The sequence below is a fragment of the Aythya ferina genome (assembly GCF_964211825.1).
Source record: "Aythya ferina genome assembly, chromosome: 31".
NCBI lineage: Eukaryota > Metazoa > Chordata > Aves > Anseriformes > Anatidae > Aythya > Aythya ferina.
The window spans coordinates 1,957,760-1,981,707 of record NC_140328.1 but is presented as its reverse complement, the minus strand read 5'-3'; the positions used below and the strand labels follow the sequence as shown (position 1 = coordinate 1,981,707).

The 23,948-nt window shown below is 52.8% G+C and overlaps 2 protein-coding genes and 1 long non-coding RNA gene across 3 annotated transcripts in view; 2 read left to right on the top strand and 1 right to left on the bottom strand.

Moving 5' to 3' along the window:
• Positions 1-9,572, top strand: part of LOC311425505 (uncharacterized protein) — a 43,665-nt gene extending 34,093 nt beyond the window's left edge. Inside the window, exons 3-6 of the mRNA XM_084501455.1 lie at positions 5,498-5,717; positions 6,175-6,219; positions 7,159-7,197; positions 7,842-9,572. Of these exons, the coding sequence (XP_084357581.1) occupies positions 5,552-5,717; positions 6,175-6,219; positions 7,159-7,197; positions 7,842-8,122 (531 nt within the window). The 5' untranslated portion in view covers positions 5,498-5,551 and the 3' untranslated portion in view covers positions 8,123-9,572. The remainder of the gene's footprint in view (positions 1-5,497; positions 5,718-6,174; positions 6,220-7,158; positions 7,198-7,841) is intronic.
• LOC311425496 (uncharacterized protein) lies at positions 9,209-15,762 on the top strand. The gene is made up of 9 exons (XM_084501441.1): positions 9,209-9,339; positions 11,923-12,216; positions 12,674-12,718; positions 13,604-13,642; positions 13,829-13,936; positions 14,203-14,227; positions 14,490-14,545; positions 15,321-15,352; positions 15,471-15,762. The coding sequence occupies exons 1-9, from the start codon at positions 9,330-9,332 to the stop codon at positions 15,534-15,536; spliced, it is 675 nt and encodes a 224-aa protein (XP_084357567.1). The 5' UTR covers positions 9,209-9,329; the 3' UTR covers positions 15,537-15,762.
• A 4,668-nt stretch (positions 15,763-20,430) lies between these two features.
• Positions 20,431-21,804, bottom strand: LOC311425512. The gene is made up of 2 exons (XR_014686359.1): positions 20,910-21,804; positions 20,431-20,791 (listed from the first exon to the last, which is right to left on the bottom strand). It is a non-coding gene; the product is annotated as an uncharacterized lncRNA (long non-coding RNA).
• Between the last annotated feature and the right edge of the window lie 2,144 nt (positions 21,805-23,948).

Genomic DNA, 23,948 nt, shown 5'->3' with positions numbered 1-23,948 from the left:
TCTAAAAATATCTGAGGGGAGGGTGTTGAGAACATGGAGCTGGTCTCTTTTTGGTTGTGCCCAGGGAAAGCGCGAGAGACAATGGGCTCAAATTGGGGCACAGAAAGTTCCATCTGAATACGAGGGGCATTTCTTTACTGGGAGGGTGACAGAGCACTGGAACAGGCTGCCCAGAAACGCTGTGAAGTTTCCTCTGCAGATATTCCAAACCCACCAGGATGCCATTCTGTTCAGTCTGTCCTAGCTGATCCTGCTCAGCAGAAGGCTGGACTACAAGACATTCAGAGGTCCCTTCCAACCTTGGCCATTCTGTGATTGTGTGATCCTCTAGCTCCCAGAATCACAGACAGATGAGAGTGGTGGTGCCATATTTAATCGACAGGCACAGCTTGGTCAGGCTATACTTAACCACTCACGAGGGAATTTAGACAGCAGATCCATGGGGCCCAAGTTGGCACAACAGCTGTGGGCACTTTTATGCCTTCCGTGGGGATGGTGCTGGCTGTTGGTTGAGGGATGTGTCCATGGGGCTGAGGCTTATTCTGGGAAGGATCTGGGTACACTGTAGACACTAAGCGTGTCCTTTTGTCCTGCCAGGCAATGTGGTGAGTTCCCCAGCAAGTCCATCACCCCCAGGTGAGTGATTCCCTCCTACACCCCCAGAGGCCTGAGCATGGGGAGTGGGCGTGCTGTGCTGCCTTCCCCAGGACATGGGGACAAACAGGAGCTTTACCAGACAGGAGCTGTGCCAGCTGCATGGACACCTCCTGCTCCGTGCCTCTCCCCATCACACCCCGCTGCCCTCACACCCTCTCTCCCCCAGCTCCCCATGCCTGGCTCCCGCACGCCCTCCCCAAAACCATGGTGCTTGCAGTGGCGGCTGTCGGCTTTGTCCTCCTGGTTGCAGGCAGCTGGTTTGCCATCAGGAAAGGTGAGGGAGTGGGGGAAGGCAGGGGGAAAGGCTGAGGCCGTGGGGATTCTGCTGTAGGGCTGGTGCAGTGGGAAAGGTGGTGGTGGGGAACCTGGGGGTGCACAGCTGGGGCAGACGGTGCCTGGGGGTGATGGCTGTGGGCAGCCCAGCTGGGGAGGCTGCTGAGGGAGCTGGGGAGCTTCAGCCTTCATCCCCCAGCCCCGAGATGGGAGCCAGGGCTGGGCAGCACCTTGGCCTGCGCACCTCAGCCCCTGTTCTTCTTGCAGGTGCCTGCAGAGGGAGATGCCGAAGGTGAGCACCAAGGGCTGCTGGCTGTGGGGTTTGTTGGAGGGAGTTGGGGGCATGGTGGGGCCCTGGGGTGCTCCTTGGATAGGGGCAGTGTTCTCTGTGTGTTTGTGGCTGCATTCCCTGTGCTGGATGCAGGGAGGATGGGGCTTGCTATTTTCTGCACTCTGGTTCACCACATGATGTAGGAAAACACGACCCATGTGCGTTTCTCATGTGGCAACCTCACCACAAACGCATACCCTAGAGCTATTCCATTTCTCTCCAGGCAGCAGCACGTTGACATCCCACAGATGGTAACCACAGACCATGATGAAGTCTCATGTGAGTACTACGTCCTCCCTCGGAGGAAGCCGTGCACGCATCTCAGGTGGAATCCCAGCACTTCATGTTCTACTGGGACATACAAAATCCCTGCCTGTTCATCAAGGCCCGGTTTCTCTCCAGCACCTCATGTCCTGCTTCTTCCTTGCTTGCAGAGTGCGGCTGCTGCCTGCACAAGGGACATGGCAGCATCCCAGTGTTCCCAGGGACAAAGCCCATTTGCCTTGGTGGTCCTTCCACACCAGCTCTGGCCTCAGGCTGCATTTCCCCTGCTTCAGCCTCTGCTTTTGTCCTTTCTTCAGTTTCTCTTCAGTGTCATTTCTGCTTCAAGAACTACACAGAGCACATCACAGCAATGAAAGATGTGGCTCTGTTTCCTTGCACTGCTGGGGAAAACATTTTAGAGCTCATTCTGAAACCACAGGCAGCAGCCAAGGGAGGATGTTGTGGTTGGGCGACGCTATATATATATCCCCACCTGATGTGCAATTAGCACAAGTTGCAGCACGACCTTGTTTACCCATGCCTGCACAGAGCAGTTTGCAAGTTGTGCAAAGAGAGGCGATGCCACAGAATGGTGGAAAGACATCAAAACCTCAGCATCTCTGTTCCACTGCTGCTTAATGCACGTCCCAGATCAGGGTGATGGGAGGGGTCAGGCATTGAGTGTTAACCCCAGGCAGCTGATGCCCAAAGCTCGTGGGGGTTCACCCCCTCCAATCAGCAAGGGCTCATGGTGTGTATTTTTTTGCTCCCACAGACTCCACCATCGCCCACGTTCGACGGGACAGGGTGAGTCATGGCACAGCTGTGCACAGCTCCTTTCTGCACTTCTGCAGCCTGGTGCCTGCTCATTGTGCAGGGCTCACAGTCAGCAGCTGAAGTAACAGGGTTTCTTTTCCTCCCTAAAACCTCCTCCTGTGCAGCAGATGAGCGACCCCACGACATATGCCACGGTGACCCGCACCCAGATCCGATAGCGCTGCCACAGGGCAAGGGCACAGGAGCCTTGCCCACGGCTGCCTTTATTCTTTTGTAGGGGCTCTTGCAGCCATATCATGGGGCTGGGGGTTGCACTTTGGGCTTTTCTGTCACAGGGAAGGGCTGTGTGTGTCTAGCCAAGAGGTTGAAGGACTCATATCTCTGTTTGCAATAAATTAATACCTCTAAAATACATCAGGTGTACCAAGTAATAATATGAGTGTATCAATGGTTTTTCGTCATGTGAGACCAACTCCCTGTGCTCACTGGAAATTATGTATTCCTAAACTGCATGATAAAGTCACAGGGCTGCTCTTCCATGCACCCACACAGATGGACATTTGGACCTATAGGGACCGGTATCACTGCAGGGACGTGCTTGAATGTGTCTGCCAATTGGTGTGTGCGCTGCGGTTGTGGTTATGTTTAGAAGAAAACTGAACATTTCTGGATGTCCATAAATCCACGGGTCATGATGGGATGCTCAAGATGCTCATGCCAGGAGCTGAGGGAGTTGGTGGAAGTCATTGCTAAGCCATTATCCATCATCTGTGGTAAGTCATGGGCATCAGGAAAGGTGCCTGAGGACTGGAGGAAAGCAAATGTTACTCCAGTCTTCCAAAGGGGAAAGAAGGGTGACCCAGGTAACTATAGATCAGTCAGCCTCACCTCCATCTCTGCAAAGCTGATGGAACAACTTAGCCTTGGCATTGTCTCCAGGCATAACAAGGATAAAAGTGTCATTAGGGGCAGTCAACATGGCTTCAGCAAGGGGAAGTCGTGCTTGACCGAACTGATAGCCTGTTATGAGGATATAACTGGGGGGATAGATGATGGTATTAAAGCAGTGGATGTGGTCTATCTTGATTTCAGTAAAGCCTTTGACACCATCTCCCATACACAGCATCCTTGCAGCTAACCTGAAGTGAGTGAAGGGTGATCTGGTAGTGAGGTGGACTGTGATCTGTCTGAAGGGAAGAAGCCAGAGGGTTTTGGTCAATGGGTTGGAGGCGAGTTGGAGGCCTGTATCTGGTGGAGTCCCTCAAGGGTCGGTACTGGGACTAGTACTTGTCAATACATTCTTCAATGACTTGGATGAGGGAATGGAGTGCACTGTCAGCAAGTTTGCTGATGATGCTAAACTGGGAGGAATGGCTGACACACCAGAAGGCTGTGCTGCCATCCATTGAGACCTAGACAGGATGGAGAATTGGGTGGGGAGAAACGTAATGAAATCACATAATCACAGAATCGTCTAGGTTGGAAGAGACCTTCAAGATCACCTAGTCCAACCTCTGACCTAATACTAACAAGACCTTCACTAAACCATATTTCTAAGCTCAACATCTAACCGTCTTTTAAAGACCTCCAGGGATGGGGAGTGAACCACTTCCCTGGGCAGCCCATTTCAATTCCTAACAACCCTTTGGTAAAGAAGTCCTTCCTAACATCCAACCTAAACCTCCCCTGGCACAACTTTAGCCCATTCCCCCTCGTCCTGTCACCAGGCACGTGTGTAGTGGGTTTACGTGGCAAGGTTTTGGTAGCAGGGGGCCATAGGGGTGGTTTATGTGAGAAAGATCTAGAAGCTGCCCCATGTTTGGGAAGGGCCCCATTGTTTTCCAGAGCTGAGCCAATAAGCAATGTTGTTTTGCTCCTCTGTGAGAGCATATTTAAGACAAGAAAAAAAGCGCTGCACCACACAGCAGCTGGGAGAGTGAAGGGAGTGAGGAACAGCCTTGCAGGCACTAAGCGCAGTGAAGAAGGAGGGGGAGCAGAAGTCCCCTGTGGCCTGTAGTGGGGACCATGGTGAAGCAGGCTGTCCCCTGCAACCCATGGAGGACCACAGTGGAGCAGGGTTCCACACTGCAGCCCGTGCAGGAGACCACGGTGGAGCAGGTGGCCCTGCACCGATGGAGGCTGCCATCTGTGGAAGACCCCTGCCCGAGCAGATTCCGGGCCGGACCTGTAGACCGTGGAGAGGAGCCCACGCAGGAGCAGGTGACCTGGCAGGAGCTGCTGCCCGTGGGGGAGCCAGGTTGGAGCAGTTTTCTCCTGAGGGATGGACCCCGTGGTACGGACCCATATCTGGAGCAGTTCTGGAAGAGCTGCTGCCTGTGGGAAGCCCACGCTGGATCAGTTCATCAAGGACTGCATCCCGTGGGTGGGACCCCACAGCACAGGGGACGAGAGTGACCGAGAAGGAGTGGCAGAGAAGTGCTGTAGACTGACCATAATTCCCATTCCCCCATTTCCCTGCGCCGCTCGGAGAGAGGAAGTGGAAGAGGGTGGGTGGGGGGAAAGGTTCTTTTGGTTTCTTTCCTTTGTTTCTCACTTCTCTAGCTTGTTAGTAACAGGTAATAAATCTTACTATCTCTCTATGCTGAGCCTCTTTTGCCCTCCATGATAATTACTGTGCCATATTGTCAACCTAATCTCAACCCTTGAGCCTTTTTCATCGTATTTTCTCCCCATTCCTCTTCCAGAAGGGGGCTTGAGAGAGCAGTTGTGGTGGAGTTTGGCCACCCACCCAAGTAAAACCACCACAGATGTGCTCACATGTGTGTCAATTGGTGTGTGCACTGCAGATGTGGTTTTCCTGAAATGTCAAATAAACATCTCTGACTTTGTGTTCCTGATGGCACCTCCGTCTCATGCAGCCACACATGGAATGGGATGGAGCAGACAGACAGACACCGAGACACAAAGGTTTGGCGGTGTTGATCTGAAAGGATGTGAAGCGCTTGAGCTCTCTGGTACAGGTGGCAGCATGAGCTCCCAGAACATCTGCAGCTCCCCAGGTACTCGTGAGTCCTTCCCTCCCAGACCCAGGGCACTTGGAAGCCCAACCACTGTGAGCTCTGCCCTATGGCAGCCCTTCACTGCTGTGTCTTCTGCAGGGGATCTCCGAGCTCCTGCTCTCAAAATAAACTCAACTTCTTCTCAGCCAGGTACTCAGGTACACAGGTTCTCCAGTGTATTCTCCCTGTGGTGTCACATGTAATACGAATCATCATCTGCAAGGATGGGATGGAGGCGTACAGCCAGAAAGCCCAGCAAAGGCAGCTGAGCTACTCCGTGGTCCTGAACATCACGTCAAGAAGCGCAGGAAGATATACATGTGGGTACGAGGCGTTGAATGAGAAGAAACATGTGAGCTCTGCCCTCAGTGCTGGCCGCATCCTGGATGTCCCTGGTGAGACACATCCCTGGGCTGGAGGGGTGAGAAGGGACAGAGGCACTTGCCACCACATGGCTGTGCTGAGGCTGGAGCTGTGTGCTGCAGCAGGCTCTGGGGTGGTTCCACCATGGGAGTGTTCTCCTCCAAGGCAGCCCCTAGAGAGAGAGAGTTGATCTCATGGGGTCCCCCTGTCCCTGCAGCACCACCTCTGCTGCAGAGATGGGGCTGTGCAGGGCTCAGGCACAGAGAGCAAGGGCTGGGGATGTGGATGAATGCTGGATGAGCCAGGGATGCTGCAAGGTCTGCCCTGTACATTGATGGGCCTATGGCAGGGCAAGTGGGATGAGTGTCATGAGCTGGGCAAGGACACAGCAGCGAGGACATGGCAAGGACCCAGCAGCAGGGACATGGGCACAAATGTGTGGGTGCCGCAGCTCTCACTCCCTCTAAGCAAAACCCTCTGTGCCCCAAGGTGCAGCTGCTGGCGTGACCACCCAGGACATCTGCAGCTCCCCAGGTGAGGTTGAGCGTGGGGATGTGTGACTGAAGAGAGTTGTGCGTGGGGTGGTGATGGCAAGGGAGAGGGAATTTGTTCTCTGGGCGAGAGCTCCTGGGAAGGAATCACTTCCCTGCATGGAACACAAAGCATTTTGTGCCCAGTTCTGGGATTCCTTGTTCAGGAGGGGCATAGAACTACTGGTTGGAGTCCAGAGGAAGGCTGCAAAATGATCAGAGGACTGGAGCCAAGAGAACAGAGCCTGTATAGCCTGGAAAAGAGGAGACCGAGGGGAGACCTCATCCATGTCTATAAATATCTGAGGGGAGGGTGTTGAGAGGATGGATCTGGTCTCTTTTTTCTTGTGTCCAGGGAAAGGGTGAGAGACAATGGGCTCAAACTGAAGCACAGAAAGTTCCATCTGGGTGTGAGGGGCACTTCTTTACTGGGAGGGTGACAGAGCACTGGAACAGGCTGCCCAGAGACGCTGTGGCGTCTCCTGTGGAGATATTCCAAATCCACCTGGATGCCATCCTGTGCAGTGTGTCCTATTTGATCCTGCTCAGCAGAAGGCTGGACTCCATGACTTTCAGAGGTCCCTTCCATCAGTGGCCATTTTGTGATTGTGTGATCCTCTAGCCCCCAGAATCACAGACAGATGAGTGTGGTGGTGTTAAATGAACCGGCACGCCTCTGCCATGCCGTTTTTAATCCTTCACAAAAGCACTTAGACACTGGATCTGTGGGGGTCCATGTTGGCACAGCAACCGCGGGCACTTCTATGCCTCCCCTGGGGATGGTGCTGGCTGTCAGTGGGGGGATGTGCCCATGGGGCTGTGTTTCCCCTGCCCCACACAGACGTGCGCAAGGCTGTTGCAGGACACATGCTACAGGTGGGGCTCAGTCTGGAGAGGAGCTGGTTGTGCTGCAGGCTCTCATACTGTCCCTTTCTCCTGCCAGGCAGTGTGACCGCCTCTACGGCATGGCCATCATCCCCAGGTGAGTGATTCCCTCCTGCACCCCCAGGTCCTCCAAGTCCCCCTGTCCCTGCAGCACCACTTCTGCTGCAGACATTTGCCTGTGCAGGGCCCAGGCACAGAGAAGAAGGGCTGGGGATATGAATGGATGCTGGGTTGAGCCAGGGTTGCTCCAAGGTCTGCCCTGTACATTGATGAGCCTATGGCAGGGCAAGGAGAGTAATTGTCATGAGCTAAGTCATAATGTACATGTGAGCAAGCGGAAAATATTTCTGGCACTAAAATTGTGGCTGCAGCCGTACTGCGAAAGGAGTGATATTGGAGTGCTCAGGGATCCAGGGACGTCTCCCTGGAAAAACAAACCAACCAAAAATGGCTAGGGATGGACACAGGGCAGAACACCTCTGCTGTAGACTTGGGACTTTGCAGGGCCCATGCATAAAATACATGGGCTTGGGATGTTGATGGACCCCGGGCTGTGCCACTACTGCTCCAAGTTTTCCCTCTAAACTTTATGAACTTATGAAAATCAATTTACACAAGCTCGGTTGTTCATTTTGACCATTTGCTCCAGGAAGCAATACAAGAGATCAGGGTCTGCTCAGCATCTGGGATTGCCCCAACTCAGAGGTCGAGGGACTCACAGAGTGCTCATGTCTCCCACAGGCAGCAGCCCCTCACACAAGGCCCAGCTCCCTTCCAGAGGTGAGACATTGCTCATCAGCCCTTCCCAGCACAGCCGTCCTCCAAGGCTTGCCTTGGCCACACTGTGTTCCTCCTCTCTCCCAGGGTCAGCCATGCCCCTGGAGGTCTGGATCCTGCACTCTGCCCTCAGCCTGCTCCTGCTGCTGTCTGCCCCCATCATCACCCTCCTCCTGGAGAGATGCAGCCAGGTTGCCAGAGTGGCCAGGCAGCCTGGAGACGTCCCTGTCCCCATGGTGCTCTGATGTCCTCCTGGGCTCCATGCTGTCCCCAGCCTGCTCCACATGCTAAGAGCATGACCCTCACACATTTTCCAGGCTCCCACTGACGTTGGTCTCAAGGCAGCTGGGGCAGCATGCCCAAGGGATGTGCTGCCACTGCTCTGCTTCCCTTGGCTCAGACCCTGCTCTCTGCTCACATCAAGGATTGCTACTGCATGTGCACCATCCTGGCTGCGTTAAACCCCAGCACCCACGTGTCTTTGCCCCCTGCCCACAGAAATACATCTCCAACGCGGGATCCTCCTCTACGTACCAGGAGAACACGAGGGGATGGAGTCACAGCTGCACCCCCAGGCAGCCATGCTCTGCAGCTCCTGCATCACTCCAGCACCTCCCTGTGCCCAAGGTGCCGGCCGCAATGGGCACCTCCCCAGGTGGTTACGGTGCCCTGTGTGGAGGCACTTAGTGGGTATTGTTCCTGTGGGAGGCGAATTATAAAGGATTGGTTCAGAATGCACCATCTGATGTTGCTGCTCTGTATTTGAGAGGGAAGCCAGTGAGCAGAGCTGGGAGAGCTACACTACGACTGCCATATGGGGCCATGTGTCCTGCGAGGGAGCTGCTGTTCCCTTTGCCCTGCCACCCAAGAGTTCCCCTACCTACTGGCACTGCCCTGGCAGATGTGTCATGGAAAAGTGCTGCTGTGAGGATGGCTGAGGCCATGCAGATGACCAGGGGGTGGCCATGCCTGGCACTCTGCACCCCACATACACCCATCCCTGTGCTGGGTCTTCTGTCTCTCAGCCGCACTTTTTGCTACCCTTAGCCTAGGAACTGTCATGTTTTGACAAATGCTGTACCCTAGTGTACTTTTCCTCATTGTAATATCATTATAATACCAAAACACGCCTCCAACCCAAAATCTACCTGCCTCCAATGTGCGACCACCCCTCACTGAGCATGATCTCTGAATTTCTTGGAGCCTTTTTATTTAACTGAAATGGGAGAACGTTTCACCAATCATAACTAAGATATGCTTGACTAGAGTCACTCAAGCTCCACCTAAAAGATAGAAAATAATATAAATTGGCCTAAGAGAGAGGGGATGTTGGGGAAGATACCACTGTCAGGGGAGATACCACCCCGAGGGAATACTGCATCCTGAGGACCTCCTGACTCCTGGGATCAGTTGATGGGCTGAGCCTCTCTTCCACCCTCTGCCCCCATTGGGATGCCTTTGGGTGAGATTTGAACATGTGGCTATACTGTGTGTCTCCATGGAAACTTTGTAATCTCTATAGAGTCTTTGTGACTTTTAACACGTTAATTTCCAGGCTGTGTACTTGTGTCACCTGTGTCACCTGTGTATTTCATGCATGCTAGCTTGCTTTTGCAGACAGTAACTATGGCTGGCAATCCAAAGAACCTATGTACCTGTTGCTTTAATAAATCGCACTTGAATGCATTGTTCCTACCCATGATAGTGTGAAATGTATTCATCCGATTCGTGTCAATATGGAACAACCCTAGGGCCACATGTTATGATGAAGTGTGACCTTCTGTCTTTCATACCCTTGTATAACCACAAGTCTAAGAAAAACAGAGTGGTTAATGCATATAGTTCTTGTATCTTACAAAGGAATGTTCCAGCAATTTGTGTCAATAGGGGATAAGAGAACAAAGGGGTTTCAGAATAACTGCTACCTATTATGACTATTGCATGGGACACTATGCAAGTCTCTGATATGTGGCCAAGAGATTAAGGAGAAGGGGAAAGCTGAAGGATGACTCAAAGACAAAGCTTGCAGGGGATGCTGCACAAGTTTCTGACATCCGGCCAAGTTGGACAAAGGAGAAGGACAAGAAAAAAAGCCTTTGAGGAAGGTTACGAGCCTTCAGCACGAGAGACCCCCAGAGGGACCACCAGAGACTGATACATGTGCCAGCTGGAGGGTTCGGATTCCGGGACCTAATTATAATAACCCTTCCTTTTCTAGAAGTAATAATGAATATGTAGGAGCCTAGGAGCATAAAAACTAGATGCCTGATGTCACTTGTGTGCATCTTGGTGGAGCAGAGACTCCTGGCGCACCCAGGGCTGTTTACTTACCTCTATCCGTTTAATAAGTTGTAAATTTTGTAATCCTATTTGGGACTTAGTCATTTATTATAATAGTTCTCATTAAACACAACTACACCAAGGATGGTTATACGTTTTTGGTGAATTCCTGACCATGGTAGTTCAGTGCTCTGAATCCAACCAGGTGCCTAATGGTTAATGCGGTATTGGTGAATCTGTGATTCTGATAGTTCAGTACTACGAATCCGATCGGACACATAACGGTTAATCGGCTACACCCCTTAACACAACACCAGACTCCTGCTCCTGCGTGGGCTCCTCTCCACGGGCTGCAGCTCTGGCCCTGGGCCTGCACAAGTCTTCTTCCACCAGAGTTTCTCCCCTATTCCTTTGAGGAAGGGGACTGTGAGAGAGCAGTGTGGGGGAGCTCAGGTGTTTTTCAGGATGAAGCCTCTGCCTTTCCTGGTTGTTGTGTGGTCTCATGAGGGTCAAAGTGTGGGTGCCGATGGCTCCCACAGTGCTGTGCTGGCAGCACTATGGCCCCAGCTGAGACTCCCTGAGAGTTCTTCATCAGCTGATTCACCAACAGGATGAAGGAGAAATCTGCCCACAGCCTTGGCAACTGCCCCAGAGCTCTGGCGTCACTTTGGCCTTGGTGCAGGATTCCACTCACGTCCTCATCATTTTTGCAGACATTGACGCAAAAACAGAGTGATGTGGTCAGAATAGAGCAAATCCGAGTGGGGACAAGGGGCCGAGCTCTTTACAGAGACAATGTTGTCCCTGAGATACAAGTAAAACTAGCGTGTGCTGCAGTGTGTGAGAGGACAGGAAAAACAGTGGGGGCTCAACAAAAGCAGCGGATGTAGCAGGTTCTTAGGCAAGGCCCCCACTGATGAGAGCCTCTGGCTGTGGGCCAGACTCAGGTGGCCACAGAAAGCTAACAGCACAGCCCCCAGCTGTACCGCAAGCCTCTGCCCCACCGTCCCCAGCTCAGAGCAAAGCAGAAACTCGAAGCAGACGCTGCTGCCCAAAAGCAGCACCCCAAAAGATGCTGTGGCAGGCGCCATGGGCAAGGCTGTCTCCTTCTGGCCCTGCCGTCCTGCTGGTGGCACTCTGTGAGTTGGGGCATTGCTGGGCATGGGGGCTGAGGGCTGAAGGGCTGCTGCTGGGGGCAGGACAGGCCCGTGGTGGGCAGAGGGGAGGATGGGGACAGTGTGTGTGGGGCAGGTGTGCAGCACCGTGGGGCAGAGTTTGTTTGGGGAAAGCAGGATGGGGATGGCTTCCTCCCGGTATGATACAGATCTGAGCAAGGGGCACACTTCTCCAACACCATAAATTTTCTGGAGTGTTGCTCTGAGACTCTAGGACTGCTAAATTCTTTACAGAGATATGGAACTTACCTGAAACAAGAAATCCATACAAAATGGGATTGGGATTGGCATTGTTCAAGAGGTTATTGAAGAGATACAGCATGAGAACACGCAGATGTAATGATGCCTGCTTAGCAGTGAGGATTTGGTCAGGGGGGATATGGGAGTAGGGAGATATGGTTGAGCCTGGTCACTGCTCCTCTCAGCAAATCCCTCTCTGCCCCCAGGTACAGGTGGCAGCATGACCTCCCAGAACATCTGCAGCTCCCCAGGTACTCGTGAGTCCTTCCCTCCCAGAGCCATGGTACTTTGAAGCCCAACCACTGTGAGCTCTGCCCTATGGCAGCCCTTCACTGCTGTGTCTCCTGCAGGGGATCTTCCAGCTCCTGCTCTCCAAATGAACTCAACTTCTGCTCAGCCAGGTACCACAGTTGTGCTCCAGTGTATTCTCCCTGTGGTGTCACCTGTAATACGAATCATCATCTGCAAGGATGGGAAGGAGCAGTACAGCCAGAAAGCCCAGCAAGGGCAGCTGAACTACTCCCTGGTCCTGAACATCACGTCAAGAACTGCAGGAATATATACCTGTGGGTACCAAGAGTGGAATGAGATGAAACAGAGGAGGAGCTCTGCCCTCAGTGCTGGCCAAATCCTGGATGTCCCTGGTGAGTCATGGCCTTGGGCTGGAGGGGTGAGAAGGGACAGAGGCACTTGCCACCACATGGCTGTGCTGAGGCTGGAGCTGTGTGCTGCAGCAGGCTCTGGGGTGGTTCCCCCATGGGAGTGTTCCCTCTCCTCCAAGGTAGCCATGAGAGAAAACTGCTCTCAAGGGGTTCCCGTGTCCCTGCAGAATCACCTCTGCTGCAGACATGGGGCTGTGCAGGACTCAGGCACAGAGAGCAAGGGCTGGGGATGTGGATGAACGCTGGATGAGCCAGGGATGCTGCAAGGTCTGCCCTGTACATTGATGAGCCTATGGCGGGGCAAGTGGGATGACTGCCACGAGCTGGGCAAGGACACAGCAGGGAGGACATGGCAAGGACCCAGCAGCAGGGACATGGGCACAAGCGTGTGGGTGCCCCAGCTCTCACTCCCTCTAAACAAAACCCTCTGTGCCCCAAGGTGCAGATGCTGGCGTGACCACCCAGGACATCTGCAGCTCCCCAGGTGATGTTGAGCGTGGGGATGGGTGACTGAAGAGAGGTGTGTGTGGGGTGGTGATGGCAAGGGAGAGGGAATTTGTTCTCTGGGCGAGAGCTCCTGGGAAGGAATCAGTTCCCTGCATGGAACACAAAACATTTTGTGCCCAGTTCTGGGATTCCCTGTTCAGGAGGGGCATAGAACTACTGGAGAGAGTCCAGAGGAAGGCTGCAAAATGATCAGAGGACTGGAGCCAAGAGAACAGAGCCTGTATAGCCTGGAAAAGAGGAGACCGAGGGGAGACCTCATCCATGTCTATAAATATCTGAGGGGAGGGTGTTGAGAGGATGGATCTGGTCTCTTTTTTCTTGTGTCCAGGGAAAGGGTGAGAGACAATGGGCTCAAACTGAAGCACAGAAAGTTCCATCTGGGTGTGAGGGGCACTTCTTTACTGGGAGGGTGACAGAGCACTGGAACAGGCTGCCCAGAGACGCTGTGGCGTCTCCTGTGGAGATATTCCAAATCCACCTGGATGCCATCCTGTGCAGTGTGTCCTATTTGATCCTGCTCAGCAGAAGGCTGGACTCCATGACTTTCAGAGGTCCCTTCCATCAGTGGCCATTCTGTGATTGTGTGATCCTCTAGCCCCCAGAATCACAGACAGATGAGAGTGGTGGTGCCATATTTAAACGACACGCACACCTTGACCAAGCTATACTTAACCACTCACGAGGGAATTTAGAGAGCAGATCCATGGGGGCCCATGTTGGCACAACAGCTGTGGGCACTTTTATGCCTTCCGTGGGGATGGTGCTGGCTGTCGGTGGAGGGATGTGGCCATGGGGCTGAGGCTCATTCTGGGAAGGATCTGGGTGCACTGTAGACACTAAGCGTGTCCTTTTGTCCTGCCAGGCAATGTGGTGAGTTCCCCAGCCAGTCCATCACCCCCAGGTGAGTTATTCCCTTCTAGACCCCCGGAGGCCTGAGCATGGGGAGTGGGCATGCTGTGCTGCCATCCCCAGGGCAAGGGGAGAAGCAGGGACTTCACCGGGCAGGAGCTGTGCCAGCTGCACAGTCACGTCCTGCTCCCTGCCTCTCCCCATCACACCCCACTGCCCTCACACCCTCTGTCCCCAGCTCCCCATGCCTGGCTCCCGCACACCCTCCCCACAGGCACAGTGCTGGCAGTGGCGGCCGTTGGTCTTGTCGTCCTGGCTGCAGGCAGCTGGTTTGCCATCAAGAAAGGTGAGGGAGTGGGGGAAGGCAGGGGGAAAGGCTGAGGCCGTGGGGATTCTGCTGTAGGGCTGGTGCAGTGGGAAAGGTGGTGGTGGGGAACCTGGGGGTGCACAGCTGGGGCAGACGGTGCCTGGGGGTGATGGCTGTGGGCAGCCCAGCTGGGGAGGCTGCTGAGGGAGCTGGGGAGCTTCAGCTTTCGTCCCCCAGCTCCGAGTTGGGAGCCAGGGCTGGGCAGCACCTTGGCCTGCGTACCTCAGCCCCTGTTCTTCTTGCAGGTTCCTGCAGAGGGAGATGCCCAAGGTGAGCACCAAGGGCTGCTGGCTGTGGGGTATGGGGGAGGGAGTTGGGGGTATATTGCGGCCCTTTGATGCTTCTTAGCCAGGGGCAGTGTTCTCTCTGTGTGTGAGGCTGCATTCCCTGTGCTGGAGGCAGGGAGGATGGGGCTTGCTATTTGCTGCACTCCAGTTCACCACATGATGTAGGAAAGCACCTCCCAAGTGCATTTCTCATGTGGCAACCTCACCACAAATGCACACCCAATAACCATTCCATTCCTCTCCAGGCAGCAGCACGTTGACAGACCACAGATGAAAACCATAGACCACGGCGAAGTCACATGTGAGTACTACCTCCTTCCTCAGAGGAAGCCTTGCACCTGTCTCAGGTGGAATCCCAGCACTTCATTTCCCACTGCGACATACAAAATTCTTGCCTGTTCATCAAGGCCCGATTTCTCTCCAGCACCTCATGTCCTGCTTCTTTTTTGCATGCAGAGCATGGCTGCTGGCTGCAGAAGGGACATGGCAGGATCCCAGTGCTCCCAGGGACAAAGCCCATTTGCTTGGGGGGTCCTTCCACACCAGCTCCGGCCTCAGGCAGCATTTCCCCTGCTGCAGCTTCTGCTTTTGTCCTTTCTTCAGTTTTTCTTCAGTGTCATTTCTGCTTCAAGAACTACACAATGCACATCACAGCAACAAAAGTTGTAGCTCTGTTTCCTTGCACTGCTGGGGAAAATATTTTAGATCTTGCTCTGAAACCACAGGCAGCAGCCAAGGGAGGATGTTGTGGTTGGGCGACAGGCTATAGATATATACCTACTTAACGTGCATGTAGCTCAAGTTGCAGCTTGGCCTTGTTTACCCACGCCTGCACAGAGCAGTTTGCAAGGTGTACTGGCTGTGCAAAGAGAGGAGATGCCACAGAAAGCTGGAAATACACCAAAACCTCAGCATGTCTTCTCCACTGCTGCTTAATGCATATCGCAGATCAGGGTGATGGGAGGGGAAATGTGGCCAGGCATTGAGAGCTGACCACAGGCAGCTGATGCCCAAAGCTCGTGGGAGTTCAGCCCCCTTCAATCACCAAGGGCTCATGGTGTGTTTTTTCCCCACAGACTCCACCATCGCCCATGTTCGACGGGACAGGGTGAGTCATGGCACAGCTGTGCACAGCTCCTTTCTACACTCCTGCAGCCTGGTGCACGCTCATTGTGCAGGGCTCACAGTCAGCAGCTGAAGTAACAGGGTTTCTTTTCTCCCTAAAGCCTCGTCCTGTGCAGCACATGAGTGACACCATGACGTATGCCACCGTGATCCGCACCCAGACCTGATAGCGCTGTCACACTGCAAGGGCACAGGAGCCTTGCACACGGCTGCGTTTATTCTTTTGTAGGGGGCACTTGCAGCCATATCATGGGGCTGCGAGGTGTACTTTGGGCTTCTCTGGAATGTTCTGTCACAGGAAATGGTGTGTGTGTCTAGCCAAGAGGCTGAAGGACTCATATCTCTGTTTGCAATAAATTAATACCTCTAAAATACATCAGGTGTACCAAGTAATAATATGAGTGTATCAATGGTTTTTCCTCATGTGAAACCATCTCCCTGTGCTCACTGGAAATTATGTATTCCTAAACTGCATGATAAAGTCACAGGGTTGGTCTTCCATGCACCCACACAGATGGACATTTGGACCTATAGGGACTGGTATCACTGCAGGGATGTGCTTGCATGTGTCTGCCAATTGGTGTGTGCGCTGCAGTTGTGGTTATGTTTAGAAGAAAAATAAACATCTCTGGACGTCCATAAATCCATGGGTCATGAATGGATGCTCAAGATGCTCATGCCAGGAGCTGAGGGAGTTGGTGGAAGTCATTGCTAGGCCATTATCCATTATCTTTGTAAAGTAATGGGCATCAGGAAAGTTGCCTGAGGACTGGAGCAAAGCAAATTTTACTCCAGTCTTCCAAAGGGGATAGAAGGATGACCCTGGTAATTATAGACCAGTCAGCCTCACCTCCATCCCTGCAAAGCTGATGGAACAACTTAGCCTTGGTGTTGTCTCCAGGCATATCAAGGATAAAAGTGTCATTAGGGGCAGTCAACACGGCTTCACCAAGGGGAAGTCATGCTTGAACGAACTGAGAGCCTTTTATGAGGATATAGCTGGGGGGATAGATGATGGTATTAAAGCAGTGGATGTGGTCTATCTTGATTTCAGTAAAGCCTTTGACCCCATCAACCACAACATCCTTGCAGCTAAACTGAAGAAGTGTGGTCAGGATGATCAGGTAGTTAGGTGGACTGTGATCTGTCTGATGGGAAGAAGCCAGAGGGTTGTGGTCAATGGGGTGGAGGCGAGTTGGAGGCCTGTATCTAGTGGAGTCCCTCAAGGGTCGGTATTGGGACCAGTATTATTCAATATATTCTTCAATGACTTGGATGAGGGAATGGAGTGCACTGTCAGCAAGTTTGATGATGACACTAAATTGGGAGGAGTGGCTGACACGCGGTGCACACTGTGCACGGCTGTGCTGCCATCCATTGAGACCTAGACAGAATGGAGAATTGGGTGGGGAGAAACGTAATGGAATCACAGAATCACAGAATTGTCTAGGTTGGAAGAGACCTTCAAGACCACCTAGTCCAACCTCTGACCTAATACTAACAAGTCTTTCACTAAACCATAGTTCTAAGCTCAACATCTAACCGTCTTTTAAAGACCTCGAGGGATGGGGAGTGAACCACTTCCCTGGGCAGCCCATTTCAATGCCTAACAACCCTTTCAGTAAAGAAGTCTTTCCTAACATCCAACCTAAACCTCCCCTGGCACAACTTTAGCCCATTCCCCCTCGTTCTGTCACCAGGCACGTGGGAGAATAGACCAATCCCCACCTCGCTACAGCCTTCTTTAAGATAATCAATAAGGTCGACCCCGAGCCTCCTTTTCTCCAGGCTGAACAAACTCAGCTCCCTCAGCCGCTCCTCGTAAGACTTGTTCTCCAGGCCCCTCACCAGTTTCGATGCTCTTCTCTAGACTCTGTCGAGCACCTCTATGTCCTTCTGGCAGTGAGGGGCCCAAAACTGAACACAGTACTCGAGGTGCGGCCTCACCAGAGCCGAGTACAGGGGGACGATCACTTCCCTAGCCCTGCTGGCCACACTGCTTCTTATACAAGCCAGCATGCTATTGGCCTTCTTGGCCACCTGAGCACACTGCTGGCTCATATTCAGCCAACTATCAAGCAATACTCCCAGGTCCTTTTCTGCCTGGCAGCTTTCCAACCACTCATCTCCCAGCCTGTAGATCTGCTTGGGGTTATTGCGACCCAGGTGCAGGACCCGGCACTTGGCCTTGTTGAACTTTATGCAGTTGACCTCAGCCCATCAGTCCAGCCTATCCAGATCCTCCTGCAGAGCCTTCCTACACTCAAGCAGATCGTCACACGCACCTAACTTGGTGTCACCTGCGAACTTACTGAGGTTGCACTCAATCCCCTCATCCAGATCATTGATAAAGATATCAAAGAGGACTGGCCCCAGTACTGAGCCCTGGGGGACGCCACTCGTGACTGGCCTCCAACTGGATTTGACTCCATTCACCACAACTCTTTGGGCCCCACTATCCAGCCAGTTTTTAACCCAATGAAGTGTACGCCAGTCCAAGCCATGAGCAGCCAGTTTCTTGAGGAGAATTCTGTGGGGAATAGTGTCAAAAGCCTTGCTGAAGTCAAGGTAGACCACATCCACAGCCTTTCCCTCATCCACCAAGCGCGTCACTTTGTCATAGAAATAGATCAGGTTCACCAAGCAGGCCCTGCCTTTCATAGACCCATGCTGACTGGGCCTGATGGCCTGGTTGCACTGTAAGTGCCGTAAATTCTTGTAGATGGGCTTCACGTTTGCTAGACGCCACTCAACTGGGACCTACTTTGATAGCCAGGACTGCTGATAAATGATGGTAAGCGACTGGGCCAGCTCCTCCACCATTTCTCTCAGTACCCTCGGGAAGATCCCATCTGGCTGCATGGACTCGCGTACATCCAAGTGCTTTAGCAGGTGGTCAACCATTTCCTCGTGGATAGTGAGGGCCACGTTCTGCTCCCCATCCCCTTTCACCAGCTCATGGTACTGGGTATCCAGGGAACAACTGCTCTTGCCACTGAAGTCTGAGTTGAACAAGGTACTAAGCACCTCTTCCTTTTCCTCTTCTCTTGTGCCTAAGTTTTTCCCCTAAGGATGGGGAGTTTCTCCCTAAGGATGGAGATTCTCCTTAGTCCTCCTTTTTGTGTTGATGTATTTATAAAATAATTTTTTGTTATCTTTAATGGCAGTAGGCAGATTAATCTCCAGATGAGCTTTGGCCTTTCATATTTTGTCCCTACAGAACCTCACAACATCCTTTTAGTCCTCCTGAGTGGCCTGCCCTCTTTTCCTTCCAAGATTAATATATAATTTATATTAATTATATATAATTTATTGTAAAATAAATAATATAATTAATGCAATATAATTAATGATAGAATATTATAATATTTAATATATAATTGTAATATATGTTATATTATACTATATATTTAATATAATATAATATAATATAATATATATACATATATATAAAATAAAGGTACATTGTATATAAGTGTATAATTAATTAATTAATTAACTAATAAAAATTATAATTCCCAGGTTATAAATCTTCTTTTTTCTCCTAAGCTCAAGCCATAACTCTCTGTTCAGCCAGGCCGGTCTTCTTCTGCACTGCCTCGTCTATGGGAATTGTTGGACAGACCACTCCTTAGCCATTAAGATTTCCCTCTTGAAGAGTGAGGAAGAGTCCAGCCTTCCTGGACTCCTCTGCCCTTCAGAACCGCTTCCCAAGGGACTCTGCCAACCAGTGTCCTGAACAGCTCAAAGTCAGCCCTCCAGAAATCCAAGACTGCAGTTTTGCTGATCCCCTTCCTGACTTCACCAAGAACAGGGAACTCTACCATTTTGTGGTCACTTTACCCAATACAGCTCCCGACCACCACAACTCCCACCAGCCCTTCTCTGTTTGTGAACAGAAGTTCTAGCAGGGCACCTCCCAAGGTAGGCTCATTAACCAGCTGTGTCAGGAAGCTGTCTTCCACGCCCTCCAGAAACCTCCTACAGTGCTGAGGGAGTTGTGGGCATGGCGGGGCCCTCCCCTTCTTCTCAGCACAGACATACTCCAGAAATAGGGAGGTTGAGGAAGTGTTGCTGAGGATGTTCAGCACCTTTTCTCTCTGCTCTCTCTATGCCTCTGCGTGGTGCTGGTAGTGCTCAAGACTCTTCTGCTGACCCCAGCCATTTCTGTAAGTGCCAGGCCCTTCTTCACCCTTCTCCTCTAGGCACTGTGTGAAGTGCTGATGCCTTTGCCATGGCAAGCCGTAACCATGGGGTCAACGGTGGTGAGGGGTGGGAAAGCCCTGCCTGCTGTGTGTGGCTGGACACTAATTCAGGTTCTCCCTCCAGATGCCAACATGGATGAGATGGGCAGAGTGAAGGTGAGTTCAGCCCCAGCCCAGCAGTGATGGCTGCAAGAGGGCAGGCTGTTGGAGAGCAAATGCAAGCCAAAAGTTCATCTGATGGCAGAAGTCTGTGAGCTTTGTGTGGCTGTGCTCTGGCTGAATCCTTCTCCTTGCATGCTCCCAGCATTTTCCCATGGTGGGCACCGCCACAGCAAGGCCACTCCTTGTTCTCCTTTGTGTTTTGCAGCTCTCTCAATCCAACTGCTCTCAACACCCACTGCATGCCAAAAGCTGAGCAAGTGAGACATGATTCAGCTGGTTCTCTGAGAGGCAGAGAACACTGGGGAAAGCCGTGCTGATCTGCGAGCTCTGAATAAAGCCACCCCAAACAGGAAGGAGCTGGTGTATTTCTTCTTTGCAAGGTCTGTCTTCAAGTCTCTTCACATCCCTTCAGATCGACACCACCAGCTCTTTGTGTATCGGTGTCTGTCTGTCTGCTCCATCCCATTCCATGTGTGGCTGCATGAGACAGAGGTGCCATCAGGAACACAAAGTCAGAGATATTTATTTGTCATTAAAGCAAAACCACATCTGCAGTGCACTCACCGATTGGTCCACACATGCGAGGACATCCCTGCAGTGATATCTGTCCATATAGGTCCAAATGGGCATCTCCGTGGGTGGGTAGAATAACACCCCCATGACATTATAATGCAACTTAGGTGTACACGACATCCACTGAGAACAGCAAGAGGTTTCCTTTCATTCAGAAAAAATCAATACACTCACAGTAAGATTTGGTATAGCTCATATATTTTAGAAGTATTATTGTCTTGTAGATGGAGGTGTGAGTCCCATATTGTCTTGGCTAGACACTCACAGCCCTTCCCTGTGACAAAAAAAAAAAAAAAAACAAACAAAGAAGACCAAAGTGCACCCCCAGCCCCATGATATGGCTGCACAAGCCCTTTTGAACAGAGCAAAGGTAGCTGTGGGCAAGGCTCCTGTGCCCTTGCCCTGTGGCAGTGCTATCGTATTTGGGTGCGGGTCACCATGGCATATGTCGTGGTGTTTCTCATGTGCTGCACGGGAGGAGGCTTTAGGGGGAAAAGAAACCCTGTTACTTCAGCTGCTGACTGTGAGCCCTGCACAATGAGCAGGCACGAGGCTGCAGGGGTGCAGAAAGGAGCTGTGCACAGCTGTGCCACGACTCACCCTGTCCCGTCGATCGTGGGCGATGGTGGAGTCTGTGGGAGCAAAAAATACACACCATGAGCCCTTGCTGCCTGTTGCTGGAGGGCTGAAACTCACACTGACCTTGGGCAGCAGCTGCCTGTGGTCAGCTCTCAATGCCTGGCCACATTTTCTCTCCCATCACCCTGATCTGGGATGAAAATTATGCAGCAGCGATGGAGCAGAGATGCTGAGGTTTTGGTGTATTTCCAGCTTTCTGTGGCATCTCCTCTCTTTGCACAGCCAGTACACCTTGCGAGCTGCTCTGTGCAGGCGTGGAAAACCAAGGTCATGCTGCAACATGAGCGAGGTGCAAGTAGGGTGGGGATATATCTATAGCCTGTCACCCAACCACAACATCCTCCCTTGGCTGCTGCCTGTGGTTTCAGAGCAAGCTCTAAAATGTTTTCCCCACCAGGGCAAGGAGCCACATCCTTCATTGCTACGCGGTGCTTTTTGCTTCTCTGAGCAGAAATTCCTCTGACAGGAAACTGAAGAAAGGACAAAAGCAGTGGCTGGAGTGGGGGAAATGCAGCCTGGGGCCGGAGCTGGTGTGGAAGGACCCCCCAAGCAAATGGGCTTTGTCCCTGGGAGCACTGGGATGCTGCCATGTCCCTTCTGCAGGCAGCAGCCACGATCAGCATGCAAGGAAGAAGCAGGACATGAGGTGCTGGAGAGAAACCTGCCCTTGATGAACGGGCAGGGATTTTGTATGTCCCAGTGGGAAACGAAGTGGTGGGATTGCATGGGGAATGTATAAGCAGGGGTGACCATGGTCAGAGGGGCATGTGTCTTCCCCCAAGGGAGGAGGTAGTACTCACACTGGATGTCACCATAGTTGGTGTCTTCCATCTGTGGTCTGTCAACGTGCTGATGCCTGGAGAGGAATGGAATCATTCTGGAGTGTGCATTTGTGGACAAGAGGCACTGTGAGAGACTCTTTTGGGCGGTGCTTTCCTACATGAGGTATTGAGCTGAAATCCACGCCTTGACAAACCCTGTCCTCCGTGCTCCAGCACAAGGAATGCAGCCTCACACACACAGAGAACGCTGCCCCTGGCCAAGGAGCACCCCAGGGCCCCACCATGCCCCCAACTCGCTCCTGCAAACCCCACAGCCAGGAGTCCTTGGTGCTCACCTTGGGCATCTCCCTCTGCAGGCACCTGCAAGAAGAACAGGGGCTGAGGTGCACAGGCCAAGGTGCTGCCCAGCCCTGGCTCCCATCTTGGGGCTGGAAGATGAAGGCTGAAGCTCCCCAGCTCCCTCAGCAGCCTCCCCAGCTGGGCTGCCCACAGCCATCACCCCCAGGCACCAGCCCCAGCTGTGCACCCCCAGGTTCACCCCACTGCCCTTCCCACTGCACTAGCCCCACAGCAGGACCCCTACGGCCTCAGCCTTTCCCCCCACTTTCCCCCACTCCCTCACCTTTCCTGATGGCAAACCAGCTGCCTGCAGCCAGGAGGACGAGGCTGACGGCCGCCACTGCCAGCACTGTGCCTGTGGGGAGAGTGTGTGGGAGCCAGGCATGGGGAACCGGGCGACAGAGGGTGTGAGGGCAGCGGGGTGTGATGGGGAGAGGCAGGGAGCAGGACATGCCCATGTAACCGGCACACCCTCACGCTTGTCCTCACCTGTGGAGCTCTGGATATCAGTAGTGGTCTCACCAGCACCTGCGTCTTGGGTCAAAAGGGGTTTTTCTTAGTGGGGCCAAGACCTGACACACCGCCACACGCGAGTCCTTTTTCTTCCTGTTTGTTCTTTCTGAGCAGGCACCTTTCTGTGTCTCAAACCAGCACCACTGTGCTCTCCCTTCTGGAACCATCCCACACTGTTGCTGATGTACAGGCTATAGCCTGTCTCATGACAATCACACCATTTCCCCTGCCATAGGCTCATCAATGTACAGGGCAGATCTTGGAACATGCCAGGCTCAACCCAGGGTCCATCAACATCCCCAGCTCTTGCTCTCTCTGCATAGGAACTGCACAGCCCCATGCCTCAGCCGTGGTGTTGCTGCAGGGACGGGGACAGTGCTTGAGAGCAGCTTTCTCTCTGTAGGGGCTGCCTCTGAGGAGAGGGAACACTCTTGAGGGGGAACCACCCCAGAGCCATGCCCTGCCTGCTGCAGCACACAGCTCCAGCCTCAGCAGTTTTCCAAAACCTTCTACCCTCACCACCCTGGGGCCGTGTCTCACCTGCCACAGACAAGGTCCGGGGAGCACTGAGAGCAGAGTTCCTCACCCAGTTTTTCTTGTTCTTTTGCTGGTACCCACACGTGTATGTCCCAGCACTTCTGGAGGTGATGTTCAGGACCAGAGCGTAGATGACCTTGCCCTGCTGGGCTTGCAGGCTGAACGCCTCCAGCCCATTCTTGCAGAAGACAGTTTGTGTTGCAGGAAACTGCCAATCAATGACACAATGAGCCAAAACTGTTTCCCCCTCCTGGGCACTGGAAGCACTGAGGTACAGGACTGGAGCCTGGTTGTTACCTGGAGAGAAGGCAGAAGGATTCCCCAGGCAAGCGTTAGTGATTGCTGGGTGACAAAACCAAGTGCATGCCAAGGCTGGAAGAATCTGCTCTCTTGGGGCTTACAGGGGGAATTGTGAGGGAATAACCCCTTCTCTCTTCCCATCTCTTTCCATAGGACAAGGTCATTTTTGTGACCCACCTCCATGTTCCCGAAATCCTGGAGAGCTGCAGATGTCCTGGGTGGTCACGCCAGCACCTGCAGCATGGGGCAGAGACAGCTTTGCTTAGAGGGGTCATGGCCTCCTGCTTTCCTCCAAACAACTCTGCCCCACAGTGCTGCATACCTGCCTGCACACACTGTCCCCATCCTCCCCTGTGCCCACCACTGGCCTATCCTGCCCCCAGCAGCAGCCCTCCAGCCCTAACCCCCCACACTCAACAATGCCCCAACTCACAGATCACGAGCAGCAGGACGGCAGGGCCAGAAGGAGATAGCCTTGTCCATGGCGCCTGCCCCAGCATCTTTTTGGTTGCTGCTTTTGGGGAGAAGC

Excerpts from the sequence above, each read along its gene's own strand:
- LOC311425496 (XM_084501441.1), top strand. Across the intron at positions 12,217-12,673 it reads CCAAATCCTGGATGTCCCTG|GTGCAGATGCTGGCGTGACC; the intron begins GTGAGTCATGGC and ends CTGTGCCCCAAG. Across the intron at positions 12,719-13,603 it reads GGACATCTGCAGCTCCCCAG|GCAATGTGGTGAGTTCCCCA; the intron begins GTGATGTTGAGC and ends TTGTCCTGCCAG.